Consider the following 27,415-nt stretch of genomic DNA (forward strand, 5'->3'; position numbering starts at 1 on the left):
AAGGCCTTTTTTTAATATCTCGATATTTTGAGGCCATATCGCGATATACGATATATATTACAATATTTTGCCTTGGGCTTGAATGAACACTTGATGCATATAATCACAGCACTATGATGATTCTATGTGTCTACATTAAAACATTATTCTCCATACTGCATTCATATATCAATCAATCAATCAATCAATCAATGTTTACTTATATAGCCCTAAATCACTAGTGTCTCAAAGGGCTGCACAAACCACTACGACATCCTCGGTAGGCCCACATAAGGGCAAGGAAAACTCACACCCAGTGGGACGTCGGTGACAATGATGACTATGAGAACCTTGGAGAGGAGGAAAGCAATGGATGTCGAGCGGGTCTAACATGATACTGTGAAAGTTCAATCCATAATGGATCCAACACAGTCGCGAGACTCCAGTCCAAAGCGGATCCAACACAGCAGCGAGAGTCCCGTTCACAGCGGAGCCAGCAGGAAACCATCCCAAGCGGAGGCGGATCAGCAGCGCAGAGATGTCCCCAGCCGATACACAGGCGAGCAGTACATGTCCACCGGGTCGGACCGGACCCCCTCCACAAGGGAGAGTGGGACATAGGAGAAAAAGAAAAGAAACGGCAGATCAACTGGTCTAAAAGGGGAGTCTATTTAAAGGCTAGAGTATACAAATGAGTTTTAAGGTGAGACTTAAATGCTTCTACTGAGGTGGCATCTCGAACTTTTACCGGGAGGGCATTCCAGAGTACTGGAGCCCGAAATGAAAACGCTCTATAGCCCGCAGACTTTTTTTGAGCTTTGGGAATCACTAATAAGCCAGAGTCCTTTGAGCGCAGATTTCTTGCCGGGACATATGGTACAATACAATCGGCAAGATAGGATGGAGCTAGACCGTGTAGTATTTTATACGTAAGCAGTAAAACCTTAAAGTCACATCTTAAGTGCACAGGAAGCCAGTGCAGGTGAGCCAGTACAGGTGTAATGTGATCAAACTTTCTTGTTCTAGTCAAAAGTCTAGCAGCCGCATTTTGTACCAACTGTAATCTTTTAATGCTAGACATGGGGAGACCCGAAAATAATACGTTACAGTAATCGAGGCGAGACGTAACAAACGCATGGATAATGATCTCAGCGTCTTTAGTGGACAGAATGGAGTGAATTTTAGCGATATTACGGAGATGAAAGAAGGCCGTTTTAGTAACGCTTTTAATGTGTGCCTCAAAGGAGAGAGTTGGGTCGAAGATAATACCCAGATTCTTTACCGTGTCGCCTTGTTTAATTGTTTGGTTGCCAAATGTTAGAGTTGTATTATTAAATAGAGTTCGGTGTCTAGCAGGACCGATAATCAGCATTTCCGTTTTTTTGGCATTGAGTTGCAAAAAGTTAGCGGACATCCATTGTTTAATTTCATTAAGACACGCCTCCAGCTGACTACAATCCGGCGTGTTGGTCAGCTTTAGGGGCATGTAGAGTTGGGTGTCATCAGCATAACAGTGAAAGCTAACACCGTATTTGCGTATGATGTCACCTAGCGGCAGCATGTAGATGCTGAAGAGTGCAGGGCCAAGGACCGAACCCTGGGGAACTACACACGTTACCTTAACGTAGTGCTACTTTTAAACTTTCATGCAGAGAGGGAAATCACAACTAGTCAATTGACCAAAAGTGTATTAAGCTGGGGCAAACATTCAAGTCATTTCCAAAACATAAAGTGCAAGATTGTCAGAGACATTTTAAGTGTCAAATAAAAATGAGCTGCATAATAGGAAATCAAATAGTATTCGTCCTTCACTATGTGGTAGGTTACTACGGACGTTATGAAATTGTCTTCATTCTCTAGCGAGTGACTTTTCAAATGATGCTACATATTAGCAGTAATGCTACTTTTTATAGCAACGCTTTTGCCCCACACTTGACAACTTACGGTTGTCTGTTTGACATATTCCCACTTGAAGCCGAACCATCGCCAGACGATGGACCCCTTGCTGTTTTTATTGGGAATGAAGTCTTCCTTCATTTGTTACCTGATCCGCACCTTCTTTCTCTCGTATTCAATCAATCAATCAATCAATGTTTATTTATATAGCCCCAAATCACAAATGTCTCAAAGGACTGCACAAATCATTACGACTACAACATCCTCGGAAGAACCCACAAAAGGGCAAGGAAAACTCACACCCAGTGGGCAGAGAGAATTCACATCCAGTGGGACGCCAGTGACAATGCTGACTATGAGAAACCTTGGAGAGGACCTCAGATGTGGGCAACCCCCCCTCTCTAGGGGACCGAAAGCAATGGATGTCGAGCGGGTGTAACATGATACTGTGAAAGTTCAATCCATAGTGGCTCCAACACAGCCGCGAGAGTTCAGTTCAAGCGGATCCAAGACAGCAGCGAGAGTCCCATCCACAGGAAACCATCTCAAGCGGATCAGCAGCGTAGAGATGTCCCCAACCGATACAGGCGAGCGGTCCATCCTGGGTCCCGACGAGCGGTCCATCCTGGGTCTCGACTCAGGACAGCCAGTACTTCATCCATGGTCATCGGACCGGACCCCCTCCACAAGGGAGGGGGGGACATAGGAGAAGCGGCAGATCAACTGGTCTAAAAAGGAGGTCTATTTAAAGGCTAGAGTATACAGATGAGTTTTAAGGTGAGACTTAAATGCTTCTACTGAGGTAGCATCTCGAACTGTTACCGGGAGGGCATTCCAGAGTACTGGAGCCCGAACGGAAAACGCTCTATAGCCCTCAGACTTTTTTTGGGCTCTAGGAATCACTAATAAGACTAATTACCTCTCGTACGGCTACATTAGCAGCTAACGTAGCCCAGTCTGCTACCTTTCTGCCGGGCGAGGGCGTATACGTATGTGACGTATGACGTGACAGCTTGTGACGTGTGTAAGTTTGTGCGCCTGAAGTGTAATGCCCGCAGCTAAAATCAAACTGCGTGAGAACGTATACTCGAATATTACGATATATACAGCGCCTTTACCTCCTGCGAAAACTAAAGCGGGCACCCATCCTGACCACTTTTTACAGAGGCACCATTGAAAGCATCCTTTCTAGCTGCATGACTGTGTGGGGCGAGAGTTACACTCAACACAACAGAAGAGACCTGCAGCGGATCGTGAAAACAGCTGGGAAAATCATTGGTGCACCACTCCCATCTCTTCAGGACTCATACACCACCCGCCTCACCCGCAAAGCACTCACAATTGTGAGTGACGCAAGCCACCCTGCACACAACCTGTTCAGTCTCCTTCCCTCTGGAAGAAGATACAAGAGCCTCCGCTCCCGCACCACCAGACTCACCAACAGCTTTCACCACCAGGCTGTTAGGCTGCTGAACTCTCCCCCCCACCCTAAATTCTCAGCCCGATCCATCAGGCTGTCAGGGCTTTGAAATCCCCCTCCCTGGAAAAACCGAACTCTAAACCCCATGACCCACAGAAAAAATGACTATGCAAAATTGCACACATCTGCTGCTATATCATAAGTCTTTGCACTACTGATGAAACACTCATTGTTTACCATGAATTGATTAACGTGGACCCCGACTTAAAAGCTGAAAAACGTCTTCAGGTGTTACCATTTAGTGGTCAATTGTACGGAATATGTACTGTACTGTGCAATCTACTAATAAAAATATCAATCAATCAATCAATCAATACAGCTATATCCTATTTAAAAAACAACAGAAACTATATATATTGTCACTTTAGTAGGTAGACATATCTATGTTGCACTTTACTGTTTGTGTTTTCTTTTTCTTTTTGTCTACGCATGAGAGTGCGAAACATCAGTTCGATGCCTTTGAAGTGAAGTGAATTATATTTATATAGCGCTTTTCTCTAGTGACTCAAAGCGCTTTACATAGTGAAACCCAATATCTAAGTTACATTTAAACCAGTGTGGGTGGCACTGGGAGCAGGTGGGTAAAGTGTCTTGCCCAAGGACATAACGGCAGTGACTAGGATGCCGGAAGCGGGAATCGAACCTGCAACCCTCAAGTTGCTGGCACGGCCGCTCTACCAACCGAGCCATGCCACCCCACCATTTGTATTTCTTTACATGTAAAGAAATTGACAAATAAAGCTGACTTGACTTGATAGTCATTTTCTATATCGCACAGAGACAAACCCCCGATATATCGTATATATCGCCCAGCTCTAACTGAGAGATGAAAATACGGATTGCTATTTATTGAGGATTGGAAATAGTTGCAGTGTGAGATCAAACTACTGGAGTTGATAAAGCGTCCTCTCTGAGCTCGGCTAAATTAGCAAAGAAAACGCCAGATACCATGACCATCCATCCATTTTCTACCGTTTATTCCCGTTCGGGGTGGCGGGGGGCGCTGGCGCCTATCTCAGCTACAATCGGGCGGAAGGCAGGGTACACCTTGGACAAGTCGCCACCTCATCGCAGGGCCAACACAGATAGACAGACAACATTCACACACTAGGGCCAATTTAGTGTTGCCAATCAACTTATCCCCAGGTGCATGTCTTTGGAAGTGGGAGGAAGCCGGAGTACCCGGAGGGAACCCACGCATTCACGGGGAGAACATGCAAACTCCACACAGAAAGATCCCGAGCCTGGATTTGAACCCAGGACTGCAGGAACTTCGTATTGTGAGGCAGACGCACTAACCCCTCTGCCACCGTGCCCCGTAATTAGCTTTTTTTTTTTCATTGAAATGAACGCTTTTGCTGTGTCTTACTGGAATAAAACCAGTTTGCAACAGGAGAGGTGTCTGTTTTGTGTTTACACTATGAACACAGGTACTCTTGTTGCCTGGTATGCCACGATTTAAATGTCAGCACTTCCTTCTCACTATGATGGCGCACGCTTGGATGAACGTATTCAAAACAAGAGGCGTCACAGTTCTGAGAAATGCTCGTTATTCAGTTACGGTCTTCCGTGATTCATTGTGTGGCTTTCCCTTTTGTCGTTTTCAGGTGAGACGCAGTTCCTGAGCCACTGACGGTCCGCCCTTTCGTCGGGTCAGGATGAAGTCATGTTGGGGAGTGAGAGACAGGGGGTGGCGAGGCATAGCTGCAGTGTTCAGGGCGGCTGTGGGACTGGGGATGCTACGACTCACCACGGCCCAGGCGGTCGGGTCTCCGGCTGAATGCTCAGCAGATAACATCTTGCAAAGCGCAGTCAATCATAACTACTCTGACGTGGTTGAGTTGGCGCCGAGTGGTGCCAACTTCATGGCTAGTGTGGTCCATTCGTTCCTCGCTTGTGTCCAGCCCAGTCCCTTTCCTGAAGGTTAGTATCCAGTAGTGTGCCAGCGGAACCTTTGCAGTCTAAATTTGTAACGTCGCACCACCATAAGGGATGACATCACCAGATCTTTGATTGAACTTTCACAGTATCATGTTAGACCCGCTCGACATCCATTGCTTTCCTCCTCTCCAAGGTTCTCATAGTCATCATTGTCACCGACGTCCCACTGGGTGTGAGTTTTCCTTGCCCTTATGTGGGCCTACCGAGGATGTCGTGGTGGTTTGTGCAGCCCTTTGAGACACTAGTGATTTAGGGCTATATAAGTAAACATTGATTGATTGATTGATCTTTGTTCAACCAGCTTTAAAGGACATTTTGCTTTTTTGGCGACCGTTTAACGAAGGGGTGTCAAACTCGTTTTCATTGAGGGCCACGTCGCAGTTATGGTTACCCTCAGATGGCCGCTTTCAACAAAGACTAATATATGAGTATACATCTATATCAGGGGTGTCCAATTTTTTTCCACAGAGGGCCGCACACGGAAAAATTTAAGCATGCGTGGGCCATTTTTGATATTTTTCATTTTCAAACCATAACAAAATATATGGATTTTTTTTCATCCTTAGGGCTCCTGGGGAACATAGAGGGTCTCAGTCACTAAAATGTTAAAAATAAGTCAAATTATTATTGTTATTTTTTATTTAATGCTTACAGTAAATCTCTATATCAACTTTTCTGTCAAAGACAACTTTGTTTTTTATAGTAAAACTGAAATATGCAGTATTTAATCAATCAATCAATCAATTTTTATTTATATAGCCCCAAATCACAAATGTCTCAAAGGACTGCACAAATCATTACGACTACAACATCCTCGGAAGAACCCACAAAAGGGCAAGGAAAATTCACACCCAGTGGGCAGGGAGAATTCACATCCAGTGGGACGCCAGTGACAATGCTGACTATGAGAAACCTTGGAGAAGACCTCAGATGTGGGCAACCCCCCCCCCCCCTCTAGATAAATAGATAGATAGTACTTTATTGATTCCTTCAGACGAGTTCCTTTATTTAGCAATTAAAGCCCTCAAAGATCAATAATGCAGGACACCATTGATTTTTATTATTTAATATATTTGAGTAGTCACAATGAAAAGTTAAATAAAATCCTATTAAATATATTTGAGATCCGAAAGGTTCCTCACTCATAAAGTCATACATTTTTATTATTATTTTTTTTTAATGATAACACTTCAATTCCAAGATCAACTTCTGATATATCTGTCGATTTTAAGTTTGAACTATTTTGTTTGTTTTATGCTCTTTTGTCAAAACTTTGATGTTTTTATATGGCAATATTTTTTCCACATAAAACATTTTTAAGTAATAAATCATTATAAAATAGATTTTTTTGTCCCTTTTTTTTTAATTAATGGGAAAAAAAAGAAAATAAAGACAAAAGGAACAAAAAAAAACCTGCCTGCATGGCAACTTTGTGTCAACATTGCCACTTTTTCTCATTAGATTTCACCTCATTTCACTTTTTTTTTAATGTTTTTTTTTTATATTTGCAATACTATCAATTTTGCAATTTTTGCAGAAGGTGTGGCGGGCCGGTAAACGATTAGCTGCGGGCCGCAAATGGCCCCCGGGCTGCACTTTGGACACCCCTGATCTCTCTCTATATATATATAATACATTAACAATGTATTTTTTTACTCAAGCTGCAAAAAAATATTAAATTTTTACTTTAAAAACTGGCAGCTCAGTCACTAGAATTTTACAGTCAAAGCAGCGGGTTTTTACAGCATATAAAAGAACTGAATAAACAGAATGAATGGAAAAACAATACCACTATATTTAGCGGTAAAACAGAGCTGCCAGTTTGTTTGTTTTTACCATAAAATCTTGTTTCTTTAATTTATTGTCTTACTCTATATGGAAAAAAAACAGTACCAAAATTGATTTTACTTTAAAAAACTCAGTTGGGGGGATTTAATCGTAAAATGTATCGTATATTTTACAGTCTACAATTTGATTGATAATTTGTTTTGAAATCATAAGATTTAAATTTTATTTAAAAAACTGGCAGCTCAGTCACCAGAAGTTTACAGTAAAAGCAGTGTTTTTTTTGGAATGGAATGGAAAAACAATACCACAGTATTTAGCGGTAAAACAGCTGCCATTGATTGATTGATTGATTGATACTTTTATTAGTAGATTGCACAGTTCAGTACATATTCCGTACAATTGACCACTAAATGGTAACACCCCAATAAGTTTTTCAACTTGTTTAAGTCGGGGTCCACGTTAATCAATTCATGGTACAAATATATACTATCAACATAATACAGTCATCACACAAGTTAATCATCATAGTATATACATTGAATTATTTACATTATTTGCAATCCGGGGGGTGGGATGAGGAGCTTTGGTTGATATCAGAACTTCAGTCATCAACAATTGCATCAACAGAGAAATGTGGACATTGAAACAGTGTAGGTCTTATTTAGTAGGATATGTACAGCCAGCAGAGAACATAGTGAGTTCACATAGCATAAGAACAAGTATATACATTAGAAGTACATTTGAGTTGTTTATAATCCGGGGAGATGGGATGTGAATGGAGGAGGGTATTAGTAAAGTGTTGAAGTTGCCTGGAGGTGTTGTTTTAGAGCCATTTTTTTTTTACCGTAAAATCTTGTTTTAATGTTTTTTTTGTTTGGTTTTTAATGTTTTAGTGTCTTATTGTATATGGAAAAAAACAGTACCAAAGTTGATTTTACAGTAAAAAAACTCAAGTCGGCGGAATTTCAACCGTAAAATCTATTGTCAATTTTGCAGTCTACAATTGGATTTATGATTCGTTTTGAAATCATAAGTCAAGCAGATATTTAAGTACAGCATTTATCTTTATTTTAACAACAAATATTTTTTGAATACATGATAATATAATATTTTGATGAAATTGAATTTTAAAAGATATGCAATATAGCATGCAGTAAATGATTTTTAATGTCGAAAGGAAAAAAAGAAATATATTTAGTAAGAAAAGATTAAGCATTTTATTAACGTATATTATTTCCAGGCTTTCGCGGGTCTCATAAGAAAATGTGTCGAGCCAGATTTAGCCCCTGGGCCTTGAATTTGACACGTGTGGTTTAACAGAACTGATTGATTCTGTTTCCATTGATTCCAAAGATAATATTTTTGAGATCAAAAGTTGACCAACACATCGCTAGCTATTTGGGTTCTTTAATACAAACGATATGTGATACAAGCAATATAAAAGTGGCCTATGGTAGAGATTTGAGTTCAATCGCCGTAACGTAATGCATGTTAAGTATTGACACATTTTATTCGCGTCCCGTGTCAAGCGGTTACAGGCGGCAAGACAAACAAGCGTGGCTAATGTATAGTTCAAAGCCGCGTTAAAAGGTATTGCGTAAAAGCAACTTTTCTTACCTGTACCTGTGGGATGCTCGAAAGTCCTGAAAATGTGAAATCAGTCCATGGAGGCAAGATATTTATAAAAAAGTCGTGCCTTTTTCTAAACTTTTTCTAATATTGTACATGGTAATTGGGATTTTTTATATATTGTATATCCATCCATCCATCCATTTTTTTCCGCTTATCCGAGGTCGGGTCGCGGGGGCAACAGCCTAAGCAGGGAAACCCAGACTTCCCTCTCCCCAGCCACTTCGTCTAGCTCTTGCCGGGGGATCCCCAGGCGTTCCCAGGCCAGCCGGGAGACATAGTCTTCCCAACGTGTCCTGGGTCTTCCCCGTGGCCTCCTACCGGTTGGACGTGCCCTAAACACCTCCCTAGGGAGGCGTTCGGGTGGCATCCTGACCAGATGCCCGAACCACCTCATCTGGCTCCTCTCCATGTGAAGGAGCAGCGGCTTTACTTTGAGTTCCTCGCGGATGGCAGAGCTTCTCACCCTATCTCTAAGGGAGAGCCCCAAACTCATTTGGGCCGCTTGTACCCGTGATCTTATCCTTTCGGTCATGACCCAAAGCTCATGACCATAGGTGAGGATGGGAACGTAAATCGACCGGTAAATTGAGAGCTTTGCCTTCCGGCTCAGCTCCTTCTTCACCACAACGGATCGGTACAACGTCCGCATTACTGAAGACGCCGCACCGATCCGCCTGTCGATCTCACGATCCACTCTTCCCTCACTCGTGAACAAGACTCCTAGATACTTGAACTCCTCCACTTGGGGCAGGGTCTCCTCCCCAACTCGGAGATGGCATTCCACCCTTGTCCGGGCGAGAACCATGGACTCGGACTTGGAGGTGCTGATTCTCATTCCGGTCGCTTCACACTCGGCTGCGAACCGATCCAGCGAGAGCTGAAGATCCCGGTCAGATGAAGCCATCAGGACTACATAATCTGCAAAAAGCAGAGACCTAATCCTGCGGTCACCAAACCGGAACCCCTCAACGCCTTGACTTAAATATAATATTGTATATATTATATTTAAATATAACATAATATAATATATCAGTAAATACCATATACTGTACATATAATATATATATATTACATGTACAGGTATGTTATATTTTATATTGCTACTATAGTACATTTTTAGTCTACTTCATACCTGCATTATCTTTTCCATCCTTACCCCTTCCATCCTTTGTAACTGAGCTACTGTGTGGAATAATTTCCCTTGAGGATCAATAAAGTTTGTCTAAGTCTCTACTTGCTCCAAACAAGCCATTTGGAATTTGAAACTTTAGGGACATAATTTTTAGTTCTAGTCCAAAGTTGTCGTCATAAAATTCCTTCTTTTTATTTATCCTTTTGTTGTGGGCCAGACTGTCTCGTAAGTGCACATGCATCCTGTGCTGTTTCCATTTTTAATTAAAAGTAGCGTATAGTTTGACCTTATGCATGCCAGTAGACTACAAATGGAAGTAGTAGAAACTACAAAATGGCTGGGCTTGACAGAGTGAAATTGCAGTCGAAGGGGGCTTGGCGTGGAGGAGAACTTATATACGACTACCCACAATACGGTGTATTCAATCAATTGATCAACGTTTTCTTATATAGCCCTTAATCACAAGTGTCTCAAAGGACTGCACAAGCCACAACGACATATTTTGAAGAAACGGTCAGGAAGCGGCTTTAAAATGGTCAAATCTTTGCAACATTTTGACCAAAGAACCAGAATCAAAATATTGATATCGGGACAACACTACTTAATAGTTTTATGCTTTGTATTTTGTACCATGCCAAAAAAAAAAAGAAGCAAAACATGACCCTAGTAGTGAGGCACGCACTGAATGAACCGTGACGATGAGATAAGGTTCCTCCCTTAGTACTTGGAAACAGAGCAAACAGAATTAAAATGATCACGACAAGATGCACACAAATGTTGAAAGAAAGACAAACAGGAACCACTTTAGCGGTACCTTCAATGAATGGTTGGGATGAATGTGACCCGTGCAGTGGATGAGAGGTCAACAAGTAGCTTATGTTTCCACCACGTTAATATTTAACCTTTATGTGCTCCTTTGTTTGGACTGCTTGGGATGTGTGGTCTTTGCTGTTCTCAAATCTCTTTCCTGTATGCTTTCTAGGTGGCATCAGTGTATTGTCAGACCTGTTCAATAGAAGGATACATTTAGAATATCAGCATTTGTATTATATTAGTGCTGTCAATTTTTAAAATCAGATTAATCACACTTTTGAATTTGACTTAGTTGTTAAATTACCTGCTTGCATAAACTAAATTCATTTTAAAAAGACTACCAGATTAATACTGTTAATAGTATTAAATAAAACGTATTAAAAGCGTTACTAAAACGGCCTTCTTTCATCTCCGCAATATCGCCAAAATTCGCTCCATTCTGTCCACTAAAGACGCTGAGATCATTATCCATGCGTTTGTTACGTCTGGCCTCGACTACGGTAACGTATTATTTTCGGGTCTCCCCATGTCTAGCATTAAAAGATTACAGTTGGTACAAAATGCGGCTGCTAGACTTTTGACGAGAACAAGAAAGTTTGATCACATTACGCCTGTACTGGCTCACCTGCACTGGCTTCCTGTGCACTTAAGATGTGACTTTAAGGTTTTACTACTTACCTATAAAATACTACACGGTCTAGCTCCATCCTATCTTGCCGATTGTATTGTACCATATGTCCCGGCAAGAAATCTGCGTTCAAAGGACTCCGGCTTATTAGTGATCCCCAAAGCCCAAAAAAAGTCTGCGGGCTGTAGAGCTTTTTCATTTCGGGCTCCAGTACTCTGGAATGCCCTCCCGGTAACAGTTCGAGATGCTACCTCAGTAGAAGCATTTAAGTCTCACCTTAAAACTCATTTGTATACTCTAGCCTTTAAATAGACTCCCTTTTTAGACCAGTTGATCTGCCGTTTCTTTTCTTTTTCTTCTATGTCCCACTCTCCTTTGTGGAGAGAGTCCGGTCCGATGCGGTGGCCATGTACTGCTCGCCTGTGTATCGGCTGGGGACATCTCTGCGCTGCTGATCAGCCTCCGCTTGGGATGGTTTCCTGCTGGCTCCGCTGTGAACGGGACTCTCGCTGCTGTGTTGGATCCGCTTTGGACTGGACTCTCGCGACTGTGTTGGATCCATTATGGATTGATCTTTCACAGTATCATGTTCTCATATGTTCTCATAGTCATCAGTATCATCAGTATGTGGTTTGTGCAGCCCTTTGAGACACTAGTGATTTAGGGCTATATAAGTAAACATTGATTGATTGATTGATTGATTTAGGATAATACAGAGTTATCGCCCGTCCAAATACAAAGTTTAAAAAAATTACAGTAATGACTAGGGCTGTGAATCTTTGGGTGTCCCACGATTCGATTCAATATCGAACTTGGGGTCTCAATTCGATAATATGTCGATTTTTTTTTTATATGATTCGATCCTCGATTCAAAAACGATATTTTTCAGACTCAAAACGATTTTGTATTCATTCAATACATAGGATTTCAGCAGGATCTACCCCAGTCTGCTGACATGCTAGCAGAGTAGGATATTTAAATAAAAAAAAAGCTTTTATAATTGTAAAGGACAATGTTTTATGAACTGATTGCAATAATGTAAACTTGTTTTAACTATTAAACGAACCAAAAATATGACTTATTTTATCTTTGTGAAAATATTGGACACAGTGTGTTGTCAAGGTTATGAGATGCGATGCAAGTGTAATAAATGTCTAATGATAATGTCAATGAGGGATTTTTAATCACTGGTATGCTGAAATTATAACTAATATTGATACTGTTGTTGATGATATTAATTTTTGCTTCAATACTTTTGGTTTGTTCTGTGTCGTGTTTGTGTCTCCTCTCAATTGCTCGGTTTATTGCAGTTCTGGGTGTTGCTGGGTCAGGTTTGGTTTTGGAATTGGATTGCATTGTTATGGTATTGCTGTGTAGTGGTTTGTTGGATTGATTTAAAAAAACAAAACAATAATAAAAAAAAAATTGAATCGATTCTGAATTGCACAACAGAAACGATTCGATTCGTATTCGTATCGATTTTTTCCCACACCCCTAGTAACGACACATATCCATAATGCGTTTGAAAGACTGAATTTCATTATTATTGTTATTATTAAGTGGCTTGTAAATATGCGTTTTCATGAAAGGAATAAAATAAAATGATTATTATTAATAATATTGTTATCAGAGATCGTCCAATCATCCATGGGTGAGATTGGTTGAGGTGTTGACTGTACATTTTTAAACTTATTCATGGTAAATACTATTGACAGTTTAAAAATACAACCACAATATTCAAACTATTTCCTTATTTTATTACATACAATCGGAGAGGGACAGAATGTTGTTGTGGCTTGTGCAGCCCTTTGAGACAATTGTGATTAAGGGCTATATAAATAAACGTTGATTGATTGATTGACAAGCGATGGACAATAGATGAATGGCTATTGGATATTCACAATAACTAAACAAAAGAAAATATGACTATCATTCTTTTAAATCCTTTGCATTTTGCCCTCAAAGTCCTCCTGTGTCCAAGGAACTATTTCCAAAGTTTGCGAACATTAAAAATACAATAAAATAAGTTATTTAAGAAAATAATATCAACCTAATCACTCTAGTATCGACCATATTGTGATATTACCTACTGTGTGGAACAATTTCCCTTGTGGATCATTAAAGTTTGTCTAAGTCTAAGTCTAACCCCACCAATTTATGGATTGATGACTTAATAATCGACTTGTTAATTTCCTGTCAAAATCTACACTACTTTCTGCTGTAATGCGCTACCATCGACACTTAAACTTTAATGAGCCTTCATTTTTTTTCTGTTGTTTCAAGCTAGCTTACTGTAGCTGCTCGCTGGCTTAGTGATACTTAAAATACTGTAGATTAGATTAGATTAGATAGTACTTTATTTATTCCGTAGGGAAAATTACAATTTTCAGCACAATCCCATTCAAGATCAGACAAACATTAAAGGGAGACAGAACAGGATCGCTGACGGGTCTGCCGGCTTCCAGCGCCCCTTACAAAAAAAGATGAGATACAGGTAAACAAGGGGGGGAGAAAAAAATAGAAGATTAAAATAAAAATAAAAAATCGGTCTTAGCCTGGGCCCTGGAGAGGGGGTGCAGACTGAGGCCAAGGGAAAAAAACAACAACTCATAGCCATAGTACACATCCCTCTTACATGTGTGTACGAGGGAAACATCAAACATCAAAGAACACATAGGACATTAAAGACATTAAAGCAGCAGATACAACCAGACACTTCTACATACAGCTATGAATAAAAAAGTACTAAGAAATGCAGTTTATTTGCTGTAAAGAAGGTGATTAATATTAAGTTAGGGGAGTGTAGGGAGACAGATAGCTGGGGACTGAAAATAAATACAGTGTCAACCAGAGGGTATTGGCATTTGTGAACACCATTAAAAGGCAGTAATCGGCAATAGCAATCATATACTTTTTCCTAAAAATTGGTGGACACCAATCGGGGGCCAATCGATCGGCACATCCGTTATTATTATTATGTATTATGATTACATTAGTCTTTAATTTGGTCACAAAATAATGCTGGCAAAATTATCGTTTTCCTGCAATAATTCATAGGACAAAAAAAAAAGCAAAATAATAATAAAAATGCAAGAAAATTGAAAATAAATAAATAAAGCGAAGGGGGGTGGGGTGGACTAGAAATGGTGGCCTCGTGGGTGGACTTAGCTCAGGTCAAAGGCAAGCGTGAAGAGATAAATGGTAAATGGTTGTACTTGTATAGCGCTTTTCTACCCCTTTTTAAGGAGCCCAAAGCGCTTTGACAGTATTTCCACATTCACCCATTTACACACACATTCACACACTGATGGCGGGAGCTGCCATGCAAGGCGCTAACCAGAACCCATCAGGAGCAAGGGTGAAGTGTTTTGCCCAAGGACACAAGGGACGTGACTAGGATGGTAGAAGGTAGAACAACAACAAGCTGAACTGTGCTTTATGCACTGTTCTGCAAACATGTGCAAACAGAAGTCCCTTTGGTGTCCTCACAAACTATCAGAAATATCAAAAATCCTTAACTTTTGACAATGTACACCAGAAGTACCCAAACTAAAAACGAAAAATTGTTGTATGATTTTTTTTGTATTAATATATTTTTAAATCCATCCTTTCTAATCCATTCTCTACCGCTTGTTACTCTCTGTGTCTCCTAGCCGCTGTTGCGTTTGAACCTGATGTTCCTCCCAGGGAATTTTAAGTTGCTGGTCAATCCCAAGTTCTTTTTGTGTTCTGTACTGTATTATGTATATATATATATATATATAAGTAGCTGAGATAGGCGCCAGCGCCCCCCGCGACCCCGAACGGGAATAAGCGGCAGAAAATGGATGGATATATATATATACACAGTATATATATGTATATATAGGTGTGGGGAAAAATCACAAGACTACTTCATCTCTACAGAACTGTTTCATGAGGGGTTCCCTCAATCATCAGGAGATCTCCTGATGATTGAGGGAACCCCTCATGAAACAGTTCTGTAGAGATGAAGTAGTCTTGTGATTTTTCCCACACCTACATATTGCGCTCTACCACGGTATCGAGCACTATTCTCTGGATAATCCAATCAAGACATATATATATACACACACACAAGTATATACTGTAATCCCAGTGCTATGTTCATTCAATATGTTAACAAAAGTGTTCCACTCTTGTTTCAAAAGCAGAGTTTGTACAGAAGACATTGTACTAGTCCTTTACAAAAACACCTTTAAAGACATCCCCGCCCCCTTTTAATAAGCTGCAATTTAGTTTGGAATAACTCAAGTGCATTGAACCGTGCTGCAGTTTCACCATTTTTTTCCATTTGACTCTCTTGTCTAGATCTGATCCTGACCGCCGTTAAAAATGGGAGCAAAGTGCTGTCGAATCAGGAGTTCATCCAACAAGTGAGTTTGATTTTTGCATAAAATTGTACGTTTTCTACTAAACATTGGAAAAAAACTTGACCAGCTCTCTCCTACTAATCCCTTAAACTGGCAACCCAAGAGTCTATAACAATGTGTCCAGTATCTACCATTTTATTACGATACTGCGGCCCCAGTGAATACAAGTGTTTTAAACATGACCCTACATGAGCTGTTGACTAGACTACAGGAGGACAGTTGACTAAATGAGAGCATTACACTATATGAGGGGACCAAAACAGTAGAATAAAAGATGAAATGAGACGACTTTGTCAGGTTGAGTTTTTGACGAACCCCAAGTTGCAGACACGGTGGCAGGCATTGAATAAGAAAACATAATTTAATGTCCAAAATTGTAAAAATAAAGAGGAAACACAAACCAGGAACCAGGAACAAACAAACTGGAAGCAGGGAACAGGAATCAGGATCCAGGGAATAGCTTACAGCGTACAGCTAGCAATGACACAACAATACTTCAACACCGAGTGGTGGACAAAGCAGGTTTAAATAGTATCTGGCTGATTGACACCAGGTGTGGCCAAGTGCCAATCAGCCACAGCTGAGGGGACACAGCACTCAGGGAGACAAACAGGAAACAGAACCAAAACAAGAGCGCTGACAGGATTGATTGATTGATTGATTGATACTTTTATTAGTAGATTGCACAGTACAGTACATATTCCGTACAATTGACCACTAAATGGTAACACCCAAATAAGTTTTTCAACTTGTTTAAGTCGGGGTCCACGTTAATCAATTCATGGTAAAATACAACCAAACACAGAGGAAAAACTAAAACACAACCAAACTGACAGACTTAAACACTGTTGTGTAGGTATGTTCTCAAAAAGCGCCTTTCTAGTCTTGTCTTGAGCAGATCTACAATGGCCCTTGGTCTTGCTCATGGTATTGGAGAGGTTTAAAATGAACTTTTTCTTCTTCTTTTGTGGTATAGTAGGAGTCACTCAAGGTTAAAGGTGTATTACTGCCACCTATTGTTTCAGAGTGTGAACCAGAGTGCCCTCCCTTCCCCCTAAAGTACATGTATAATTTCCCACACTAAATTCTATTCTATAAACCCGTCTCTTCTATAAACTTTACAAAAATGTTCTGGTTGCTGCTGAGTACCACTTTGAGAGTAATCTCCTTCTGTCTAGGTAGTCGAACTTCCTCTTAGTTTGCTCCTTTCTCTACTGTATGTCCCCCATTAATGATTGTTTGTTCCACTGACTATACCTCATTGCAGCTGTCAGATGTCCAGTTAGGTGTTTGTTTATGAGGTGCAATGTCTTATTCAGTATAGTGTGTCCTAATCTAATGCATGATATGATTCCTTCCTCTTTCGTTCTCCCCCTTACAGTTCTTCCCGCTCCTGCGTTCTGTATTGCTTATTTCCCAGTAAGTGCCACTCTTTAAAAAGATTTCCTTTAATTAATGATTTTGCCTCTGCCTTTCTGAAAGGTACCTACCTTTTTGCACTGTTCTAGCGTTAGTGTCTGCTTTGCCGACTGATCTGCTAATTCATTGCCATTTTTGCCTGTGTGAGATTAACCCATAGGACCCTTCCATGGGTTCTACCTTCTCAAGCCTGAACAATATTTCATTAACTAGATGTTGGCTGATTTTTCGATCTAAAATATTGAATGGAGATGAACGCTGACCTTGAGTGGGAGGAGACCACCATCTTGCTTAGCTGTGACTCTTCTAACCATTGTAGTGCTGCTATGACTGCCAATAGTTTGACTGTTAACGCTGCCAAATGGGTCGTTCTTCTTTCTTTAATTGCAATCTGGTGCTTTGTTACTACAAAAGCAAAGTTAAAAACAATTATTTAAATGGACCAGTTTGTAAAACACAACACAATGTGATAAGACAACAATCTGTACTGCCTGAAAAATATGTACAATAATATTACAGTATCTGTAAAGTACCATTTCAGGTTTTGTCTGTACACAGCTAGCTCGACGGCATGTGTACTGTAGTTGTGCTGCATGTATCATGACCAATAATGAATGAATGAATGAATGGTTTATTTTGAGCCATGCAAACAAAACAAGAGAATGACATAAAATACAAAATAAATATATATATACATTATTATTACACCTACATTGAAAACATTACATGTGACTAATCTTTTGTAGATGTCAAGATTGGCTCGAAAGGGAGTGGGAAGAAGTAAACCTATTAGGTCCCACTCCTATATATATACAATATATAATACAATAATATATATAATATAATTCAATTCAGTGGTTGCTGCTATATATTGTCTATATATAATACATTTAAATTCACACACACTTACACACACATATATACACAACACACACACATATACACAACACACACATATATACACAACACACACATATATACACACACACATATACAATTTATATATATATACATATATACACAACACACATATATACACACACATATATAGAATTTATATATATATATACATATACACACATAATCACATACATACACACATGCATATACCCAAAATACACACATATCCATCACACACACACACACACACACACACACACCTATATAAATACTATATATATCCCACCTCGCCCTTTCTCGCCCGGAAAAGGGTGAAGTGCCATCTCCGGGTTGGGGAGGAGACCCTGCCCCAAGTGGAGGAGTTCAAGTACCTAGGAGTCTTGTTCACGAGTGAGGGAAGAGTGGATCGTGAGATCGACAGGCGGATCGGTGCGGCGTCTTCAGTAATGCGGACGTTGTACTGATCCGTTGTGGTGAAGAAGGAGCTGAGCCGGAAGGCAAAGCTCTCAATTTACCGTTCGATCTACGTTCCCATCCTCACCTATGGTCATGAGCTTTGGGTCATGACCGAAAGGATAAGATCACGGGTACAAGCAGCCGAAATGAGTTTGGGGCTCTCCCTTAGAGATAGGGTGAGAAGCTCTGCCATCCGGGAGGAACTCAAAGTAAAGCCGCTGTTCCTCCACATCGAGAGGAGCCAGATGAGGTGGTTCGGGCATCTGGTCAGGATGCCACCCGAACGCCTCCCTAGGGAGGTGTTTAGGGCACGTCCAACCGGTAGGAGGCCACGGGGAAGACCCAGGACACGTTGGGAAGACTATGTCTCCCGGCTGGCCTGGGAACGCCTCGGGATCCCCCGGGAAGAGCTAGACGGAGTGGCTGGAGATAGGGAAGTCTGGGTTTCCCTGCTTAGGCTGTTGCCCCCGCGACCCGACCTCGGATAAGCGGAAGATGATGGATGATGGATGGATATATCCCACCTAGTACCAACTTCGTCACGTCCGTTGTGTCCTGAGCAAGACACTTCACCTTTGCTCCTGATGGGTGCTGGTTGGCGCCTTGCATGGCAGCTCCCTCCATCAGTGTGTGAATGTGTGTGTGAATGGGTAAATGTGGAAGTAGTGTCAAAGCGCTTTGAGTACCTTGAAGGTAGAAAAGCGCTATACAAGTACAACCCATTTATCATTTATATATATAATAGTATATATAATATACACTTTTGTCTAAACATTATTAACAGTTTATGGTGCCTATGGGAACAAGCTTTCATTTAGACTGTGATATTAGTGGTTAATAGTGGATCTGTGGCTGTGGAGCTATGGCCCCTGATAATATACTGACTTACTCAATGGACAGTTCTCCATTTGTTCCAGCTGACCCTGGACGTTTCCAGTTGATTTGGGTAAGCACTCCATTTAATTCGGAATAGCTTGGCTGCTGATGTGTGTCCATAGTTTCCTGCCATCTCCTAAGTACTGTACCTCCCTGTAATGAACATACTTAGCTACAATACAAAATCTATCATGCCAAGCGGCGAATTAATCTATTCTACATGTACAGTAACTAACATGTTCTATGTTTATATGTCTTTAGGTGTTGAAATATGAGGCGGGCTTCCTGGTGTGCGCAGCTATCGGCATAGTCTACATCATTCTGATGCCTATAATATTCATATTTTTGGTGTGCTGCAATTGTGGCAACAATACGCACCCAAAGGACACTCATGACCTCCGGCGTCCCAGAACAATCTACTACTGCAGCGTCCTCGTCATCACAATCTTTTTATTGTGAGTGTTTCTTTTTAACAAATGATCACGGTAATTGTCAATATTGTGAGTCATGTGAAATTGTGTGATCGCAGTGCCGGGAACATCTGCATGTTCAACAGCAACCAGATACTTAAAGCTAGTGTGTACCAGAGCCAGGCAAAGCTTGAGAAAACCATGGAAAACGTCAACAACTTCACCACTGCAATACCTAAGGTGGGAGACATGATGTGATCACTCCATTAGGGACACCTGCACAAATACAGCTGCTGTATCAAAAAGGCTGCCTTTACAAATGCTCATGTGTTTTTTTTGTGGTGTGGTGGGAGCTGGGGACCCAAGAGCTTTCATGTGTGAGGGACACTGCATCCAATTGTGTTTAAAGGCCTACTGAAAGCCACTACGCAGTCTGATAGTTTTTATATCAATGATGAAATATTAACATTGCAACACATGCCAATACGGCCTTTTTAGTTTATTAAATTGCAATTTTAAATTTCCCGGGAGTTTCGTCTTGAAAACGTCGTGGAATGATGACGCGTACGCAAGACGTCACGGGTTTTTAGGAAATATGAACAATACGCGCACACACACAGCTAAAAGTCGTCTGCTTTAACGGCATAATTACACAGTATTTTGGAGAACTGTGTTGCTGAATCTTTTGCAATTTGTTCAATTAATATTGGAGAAGTCAAAGTAGAAAGATGGAGTTGGGAAGCTTTAGCCTTTAGCCACACAAACACACGGTGATTCCTTGTTTAAAATTCCTGGAGGTGAAAATTTACTATGGATCAGAGCGCGGTCAAGCGAACATGAAACACGACGGAATGTCAACCAGCAGGTTTCGGTGAGAAAATTGTGGTTAAAACGTCGCTTCTTACCGGAGAAAAGCTGAGCTTGTGCCGTCCATAAAGCTGCCGTCGACTCCCCTGAGACACCCGTGGACACATCCCTCCGACTATCAGGTACTATTTAACTCACTAAGACACTAGCAACACAATAGAAAGATAAGGGATTTCCCAGAATTATCCTAGTAAATGTGTCTAAAAACATCGGAATCTGTCCCAATGCATATTTATTTTATTTTTTTGTAGTCCGTCACTATCAATATCCTCAAACACGAATCTTTCATCCTCGCTCAAATTAATGGGGAAATTGTCGTTTTCTCGGTCCGAATAGCACTTTTTGTTGGAGGCTCCCATTAATATCAATGTGAATATGTGAGGAGCCCCCACACTTGCGACGTCATCGTCTGCTACTTTTGGTAGAGGCAGGGCTTCTCTCTTAGCACCGAAAGTTGCAAACTTTATCATGGATGTTCTCTACTGAATCCTTTCGGCAAAAATATGGCAATATCGCGAAATGATCAAGTATGACACATAGAATGGACCTGCTATCCCCGTTTAAATGAGAAAATCTCATTTCAGTAGGCCTTTAAATGAAGCTGCTTGAATACCATTGGCTAGACGGGGACATTTGACTGTGCGAGAACAGTTACTATAAGAACATTTGGCAAGATGAGGACATGAGACTACATGAGAGGACATTAGACTAGATAATATTTGATTGTAGCTGAAATAGGCACCAGCACCAAGACCCCAAAGGGAATAAGCGGCAGAAAATGGATGGAATTTTAAATCCTACCTTGCGCATACGAACGTGGCGCAGTGGCAGAGTGACCGTGCGCAACCCGAGGGTCCCTGGTTCAATCCCCACCTAGTACCAACCTCGTCACGTCCGTTGTGTCCTGAGCAAGACACTTCACCCTTGCTCCTGATGGGTGCTGGTTAGCGCCTTGCATGGCAGCTCCCTCCATCAGTGTGTGAATGTGTGTGTGAATGGGTAAATGTGGAAGTAGTGTCAAAGCGCTTTGAGTACCTTGAAGGTAGAAAAGTGCTATACAAGTACAACCCATTTATCATTTAAACGACCAAACAGATCATATAATTGCCCAAATATAAGAAAGACATCCTTTAAAACTAAGACTTGGCACAGGTGAGGTATTTTACATGCTTTTATTTATTTATAGAGCATAAGCATGGTTTTTGATTGATTGATTGATTGATTGAAACTTTTATTAGTAGATTGCACAGTACAGTACATATTCCGTACAATCGACCACTAAATGGTCAATTGAAAATGAAGCACAGATGTCAGGATAAGTTATCAGCACTGATTCATTGCTGCGGCGTTTCAAACCCTAGTGTCTTGTTAACGATTCATCCATCTTCCAAGAGACCACAACTTTTTGTTTGTATTGCAAACAAACTTTTTAATCCCACCCAACCATTTCTCTGCAGGGTCAATACTCTCATCAAAACACACAAATATGTTACATTTTTTTCTCAGCCTAAAATTCCTTTGACCCAATATATGAATTTCAAATAATAATACAAGAATTTCCATCATGTCTCCAGGATGCCCAGTACATTTTCGAGGAAGGCAACAGGATTATAGAAAACTTTGAAAACCAAATAGATGGTAACAGTAAGAAAACATGTCATCTATGTTCTTGCTTTTGTTTATGTTTTAATGATGTCTGCTAATATGTGTTGATTTCCAGATTTTGGCAACAAGTTTGGTCAGCAGATCTGGGATCGCGTAAAAAAAAACGAGCTGGAAGATGTAATGAAGTCAGTCAGAGTTCTGGATGAAGGTATTTGGAAGTTGTGTCTCATATCATACTATGTTTCAACACCTTTAAATAGGTCTGAAAGAGTTCCTTAATACTGGATTAGCAGTGTGTTGCCCAAAAAGTGTAAAATATTTTTTACTAAAACACCTTCTGGTGTGTCTGTAGCTTTAATTCTAGCTAGCTGCGTTCCTCCCTGCCTGTGGGGATCCAAAAAATTGCTATTGTGCACTTTGTCCACTTGTTACATATACACTGTAACTCTTCACTTGTCCAATATAATAGTTCACATACAACAACATAATATTAAGGAGTGGGACAGAAAGAAGCAAACGTTAGCAACACTAGCATTGGTAACGTGTGGAGTTCCCCAGGGTTCGGTCCTTGGCCCTGCACTCTTCAGCATCTACATGCTGCCGCTAGGTGACATCATACGCAAATACGGTGTTAGCTTTCACTGTTATGCTGATGACACCCAACTCTACATGCCCCTAAAGCTGACCAACACGCCGGATTGTAGTCAGCTGGAGGCGTGTCTTAATGAAATTAAACAATGGATGTCCGCTAACTTTTTGCAACTCAACGCCAAAAAAACGGAAATGCTGATTATCGGTCCTGCTAGACACCGAACTCTATTTAATAATACCACTTTAACATTTGACAACCAAATAATAAAACAAGGTGACTCGGTAAAAAATCTGGGTATTATTTTCGACCCAACTCTCTCCTTTGAGTCACACATTAAAAGCGTTACTTACTGTGCGAGGTCTGCTGTTATTAGGATGCCGACTGCGGGTATGTTCACATATTCCCATTCTCATAATCCTTGCGAAAAAAAAGGAGTGTGGAATTAAGTGTCTTTCTGTGTTGTTCTTGCCATTTCCTGGTATAAATTGGCTGTCAAAGTGGACCAGCTTGCCGGAATACACCCTCATCCTTTTACTATCCAGGTGAGAAGCACAGTAAACTATTCCGAGCAAGGAAGCAGCTCACCATTCAATGATATCAATATAGGCACAGAAGTCAGTGATCAGAGCGCCGCTATAAATAGTTTGTCTGCGTTAGCACTTATAATAACAATATCACTAATACTTGGTTAATAGTCAAGTCACGAAATGTAAATAAAGTATTGTAGGTGGTTTTTGGAAGGGTATTTATCGTGTTTTATGGGCCGAATATTGGACCTCCCCCATTGGCTGTTGTACGTAAACTTGTATTTACGAGTTTGAATGCATTAAAAAAATAAAATCCATTCTCATGTCTTCCACAATGATTGTGAATTATAGGCAAAATTCCTAAAAAAAAGTGCAATTTTCCTTAAGTAACATTTTTAAATTCTTAGAAAGTGTCAAAATGGGTTGTTCTCTATGGTGCTCAATGAATTGTTTTTTTTTTGTATATGCTAAAATCTTGCTGACATTGTTGTCATGTTTATCTTCAGAGATGAAGAATATGCAAAGTCAGCAGAAAAGCCTGAACAAGCTGCAAAGCAGCATGGAGAAGCTCCAGAAAGACACGCAAGAAGCCGCACAAAATATCCAGACAACACTTTCAGACCCAGCGTGTCAAAACTGCAATGAGCTGGAAAAGATAGTGAATGTGATCAACACCGACATCCCTGTAAGTTGGAGGAGAAATCTGTGGACATTTTGTTTCAAATCATGTATGTGTGTCTTTTTAATTGGATTGACTGGCTGTGTCACGCCAAAAACCTTCCCCCCGGAAGACATTTGGTGTGACAGCCCCTTTAATGCCTGAAGGACCCCAATGAGGGCATGATACTACCAAGTTATATGACTCTTGCCATGCTGGAATGCTAATATTTTTTCCTTACCGTTATTTTTCACCAATGACAGCCAATTATAATGCTTTTAAAACAGGCAGCTGTGTGGGCTGCTTTAAGCAAGTTATATGACTCTTAAGGGTTACAGCTGCAAAATTAGCAAAGCAAAAATAGCTTGAAAGGTTAGCATGCTGGAATGCTAATATTTTTTCCTTACCGTTATTTTTCACCAACGACAGCCAATTATAATGCTTTTAAAACAGGCAGCTGTGTGGGCTGCTTTAAGCCAGTTATATGACTCTTAAGGGGTTACAGCTGCAAAATTAGCGAAGCAAAAATAGCTTGAAAGGTTAGCATGCTGGAATGCTAATACTTTTTCCTTACCGTTATTTTTCACCAATAACAATCAGCCAATTATAATGCTTTTAAAACAGGCAGCTGTGTGGGCTGCTTTAAGCAAGTTATATGACTCTTAAGGGTTGCAGCTGCAAAATTAGCGAAGCAAAAATAGCTTGAAAGGTTAGCATGCTGGAATGCTAATATTTTTTCCTTACCGTTACTTTTCACCAATAACAATCAGCCAATTATAATGCTTTTAAAACAGGCAGCTGTGTGGGCTACTTTAAGCAAGTTATATGACTCTTAAGGGTTACAGCTGCAAAATTAGTGAAGCAAAAATAGCTTGAAAGGTTAGCATGCTGGAATGCTAATATTTTTTCCTTACCGTTATTTTTCACCAACGACAGCCAATTATAATGCTTTTAAAACAGGCAGCTGTGTGGGCTGCTTTAAGCAAGTTATATGACTCTTAAGGGTTACAGCTGCAAAATTAGCGAAGCAAAAATAGCTTGAAAGGTTAGCATGCTGGAATGCTAATATTTTTTCCTTACCGTTATTTTTCACCAATAACAATCAGCCAATTATAATGCTTTTAAAACAGGCAGCTGTGTGGGCTGCTTTAAGCAAGTTATATGACTCTTAAGGGTTACAGCTGCAAAATTAGCGAAGCAAAAATAGCTTGAAAGGTTAGCATGCTGGAATGCTAATATTTTTTCCTTACCGTTATTTTTCACCAATAACAATCAGCCAATTATAATGCTTTTAAAACAGGCAGCTGTGTGGGCTGCTTTAAGCAAGTTATATGACTCTTAAGGGTTACAGCTGCAAAATTAGCGAAGCAAAAATAGCTTGAAAGGTTAGCATGCTGGAATGCTAATATTTTTTCCTTACCGTTATTTTTCACCAATAACAATCAGCCAATTATAATGCTTTTAAAACAGGCAGCTGTGTGGGCTGCTTTAAGCAAGTTATATGACTCTTAAGGGTTACAGCTGCAAAATTAGCGAAGCAAAAATAGCTTGAAAGGTTAGCATGCTGGAATGCTAATATTTTTTCCTTACCGTTATTTTTCACCAATAACAATCAGCCAATTATAATGCTTTTAAAACAGGCAGCTGTGTGGGCTGCTTTAAGGTCCTTCCACCCTCATTGGGGTCCTTCAGGCATTAGAGGGTCTGTCACGGGGGGGAGGTTTTTGTAGGGGGGAAGAAATTTGGCGTGACAGCTGCTAAAAAATATCTGTTTCTCAGCTACGGTTTGCATTGGCCGCAGCTGTACTCATTTGTAATACACTTTTCCACCACTAGTGGCAGTAATTACATTAACAAACAAACAGAAGAAGTCTGGTAGCTAAAGTCTTAGAAAAGTTCCTAAAACGCAAAATCACAACTAAAGTGGTGAAGATGTATTTTCACTTAATTGAGAGTTTATTTAAGAAGCATATATGTTATTATGATTTATTATTAATTTAGTTTGTTTATTTCAGCACTACATAATTGTATGTTAATTTATTTTTCATCAGTTATTTAATTTCTCATTTTAATGCAGTATATGTGGTTGGTATGAAGGTTTTTTTGCGTTTCAATTGTGCGAACATACTTTTTTTTACATCAAAGTATGCTGACAATTTAATTGAAAATAAATTGAGTGTTTAAAAAATCATTGTATATAAATTCAATTTAAAGAAATCCAGTCTAAATTAATTCAGTATATATAAAAACAGTGTAAACAAATTCAATGTTTAAAAATTCAGTGTAAAAAAATTAAATGTATAAAAATTCAGTGTATAGCATTTTTGTGTAAAAAAAATTGCTGCTGCAAAATGCAAGACTCACTTCCGGTAAATTAAGACAGAAGCCATCGATCCTGTATCACAGTGGTCCCCAACTTTTTTGTATCCGCGGACAGGTCAACGCTTAATAAATTGTCCTGCGGCCCGGGGGATCCTATTTTTTTTTTTTTTTCTTTGTCATGAAAAAGGGACGTTTTTGTCATGAAAAAGGGAGGTTTTTGTGGTTGGTGCTCTAATTGTCAGTGTATATTGTGTTTTTTTATGTTGATTTAATACAAATAAAAACAAAAAATAAATAAATACAATTTTTTATCATTATTAATATTTTTTTAATAAAATTGAATAAAAAATTCTTCTGCGGCCCGGTGGTTGGGGACCACTGCTGTTTCAGAAGCAGCCAATGAGGTGTTACAGTATCTATTAATGACCAAACTTTGTCTTGTGAACATCGAGCTCGCACTCACACATGAACAGGTATTCCTCCCTGTATGAATGCATCCAAACATGTCTTCTTTACTTCACAATCCAGCACCATCTGCTGGTCACATTGTGTATCACAGTCAGTTTAGCTGCATATGACTTAGAAACAGTATGTCACTCAAAAGGGCAGATCCTACCCTTCATCCATCCATCCATCCATCCATCATCTTCCGCTTATCCGAGGTCGGGTCGCGGGGGCAGCAGCCTAAGCAGGGAAGCCCAGACTTCCCTATCTCCAGCCACTTCGTCTAGCTCTTCCCGGGGGATCCCGAGGCGTTCCCAGGCCAGCCGGGAGACATAGTCTTCCCAACGTGTCCTGGGTCTTCCCCGTGGCCTCCTACTGGTTGGATGTGCCCTAAACACCTCCCTAGGGAGGCGTTCGGGTGGCATCCTGACCAGATGCCCGAACCACCTCATCTGGCTCCTCTCGATGTGAAGGAGCAGCGGCTTTACTTTGAGTTCCTCCCGGATGGCAGAGCTTCTCACCCTATCTCTAAGGGAGAGACCCAAACTCATTTCGGCCGCTTGTACCCGTGATCTTATCCTTTCGGTCATGACCCAAAGCTCATGACCATAGGTGAGGATGGGAACGTAGATCGACCGGTAAATTGAGAGCTTTGCCTT

At 40.4% G+C, this 27,415-nt stretch overlaps 1 protein-coding gene across 3 annotated transcripts in view; it reads left to right on the top strand.

Moving 5' to 3' along the window:
- The window catches only part of LOC133558959 (prominin-1-A-like), a 95,720-nt gene that overhangs the window by 9,110 nt on the left and 59,195 nt on the right, over positions 1 to 27,415 (top strand). For 2 of the 3 annotated variants that reach the window (XM_061910169.1, XM_061910168.1), the window contains exons 2-8: positions 4,963 to 5,278; positions 15,619 to 15,683; positions 19,593 to 19,786; positions 19,861 to 19,981; positions 22,183 to 22,246; positions 22,329 to 22,421; positions 23,839 to 24,017. In XM_061910169.1, coding sequence (XP_061766153.1) covers positions 5,014 to 5,278; positions 15,619 to 15,683; positions 19,593 to 19,786; positions 19,861 to 19,981; positions 22,183 to 22,246; positions 22,329 to 22,421; positions 23,839 to 24,017 — 981 coding nt within the window. In that variant the 5' untranslated portion in view covers positions 4,963 to 5,013. Of the gene's footprint in view, positions 1 to 4,962; positions 5,279 to 15,618; positions 15,684 to 17,061; positions 17,100 to 19,592; positions 19,787 to 19,860; positions 19,982 to 22,182; positions 22,247 to 22,328; positions 22,422 to 23,838; positions 24,018 to 27,415 lie in introns of those variants that run through there. The other variant, XM_061910170.1, reaches the window with a different exon arrangement.

Source organism: Nerophis ophidion, linkage group LG09 (genome assembly GCF_033978795.1).
Source record: "Nerophis ophidion isolate RoL-2023_Sa linkage group LG09, RoL_Noph_v1.0, whole genome shotgun sequence".
Taxonomy (NCBI): Eukaryota; Metazoa; Chordata; class Actinopteri; order Syngnathiformes; family Syngnathidae; genus Nerophis; species Nerophis ophidion.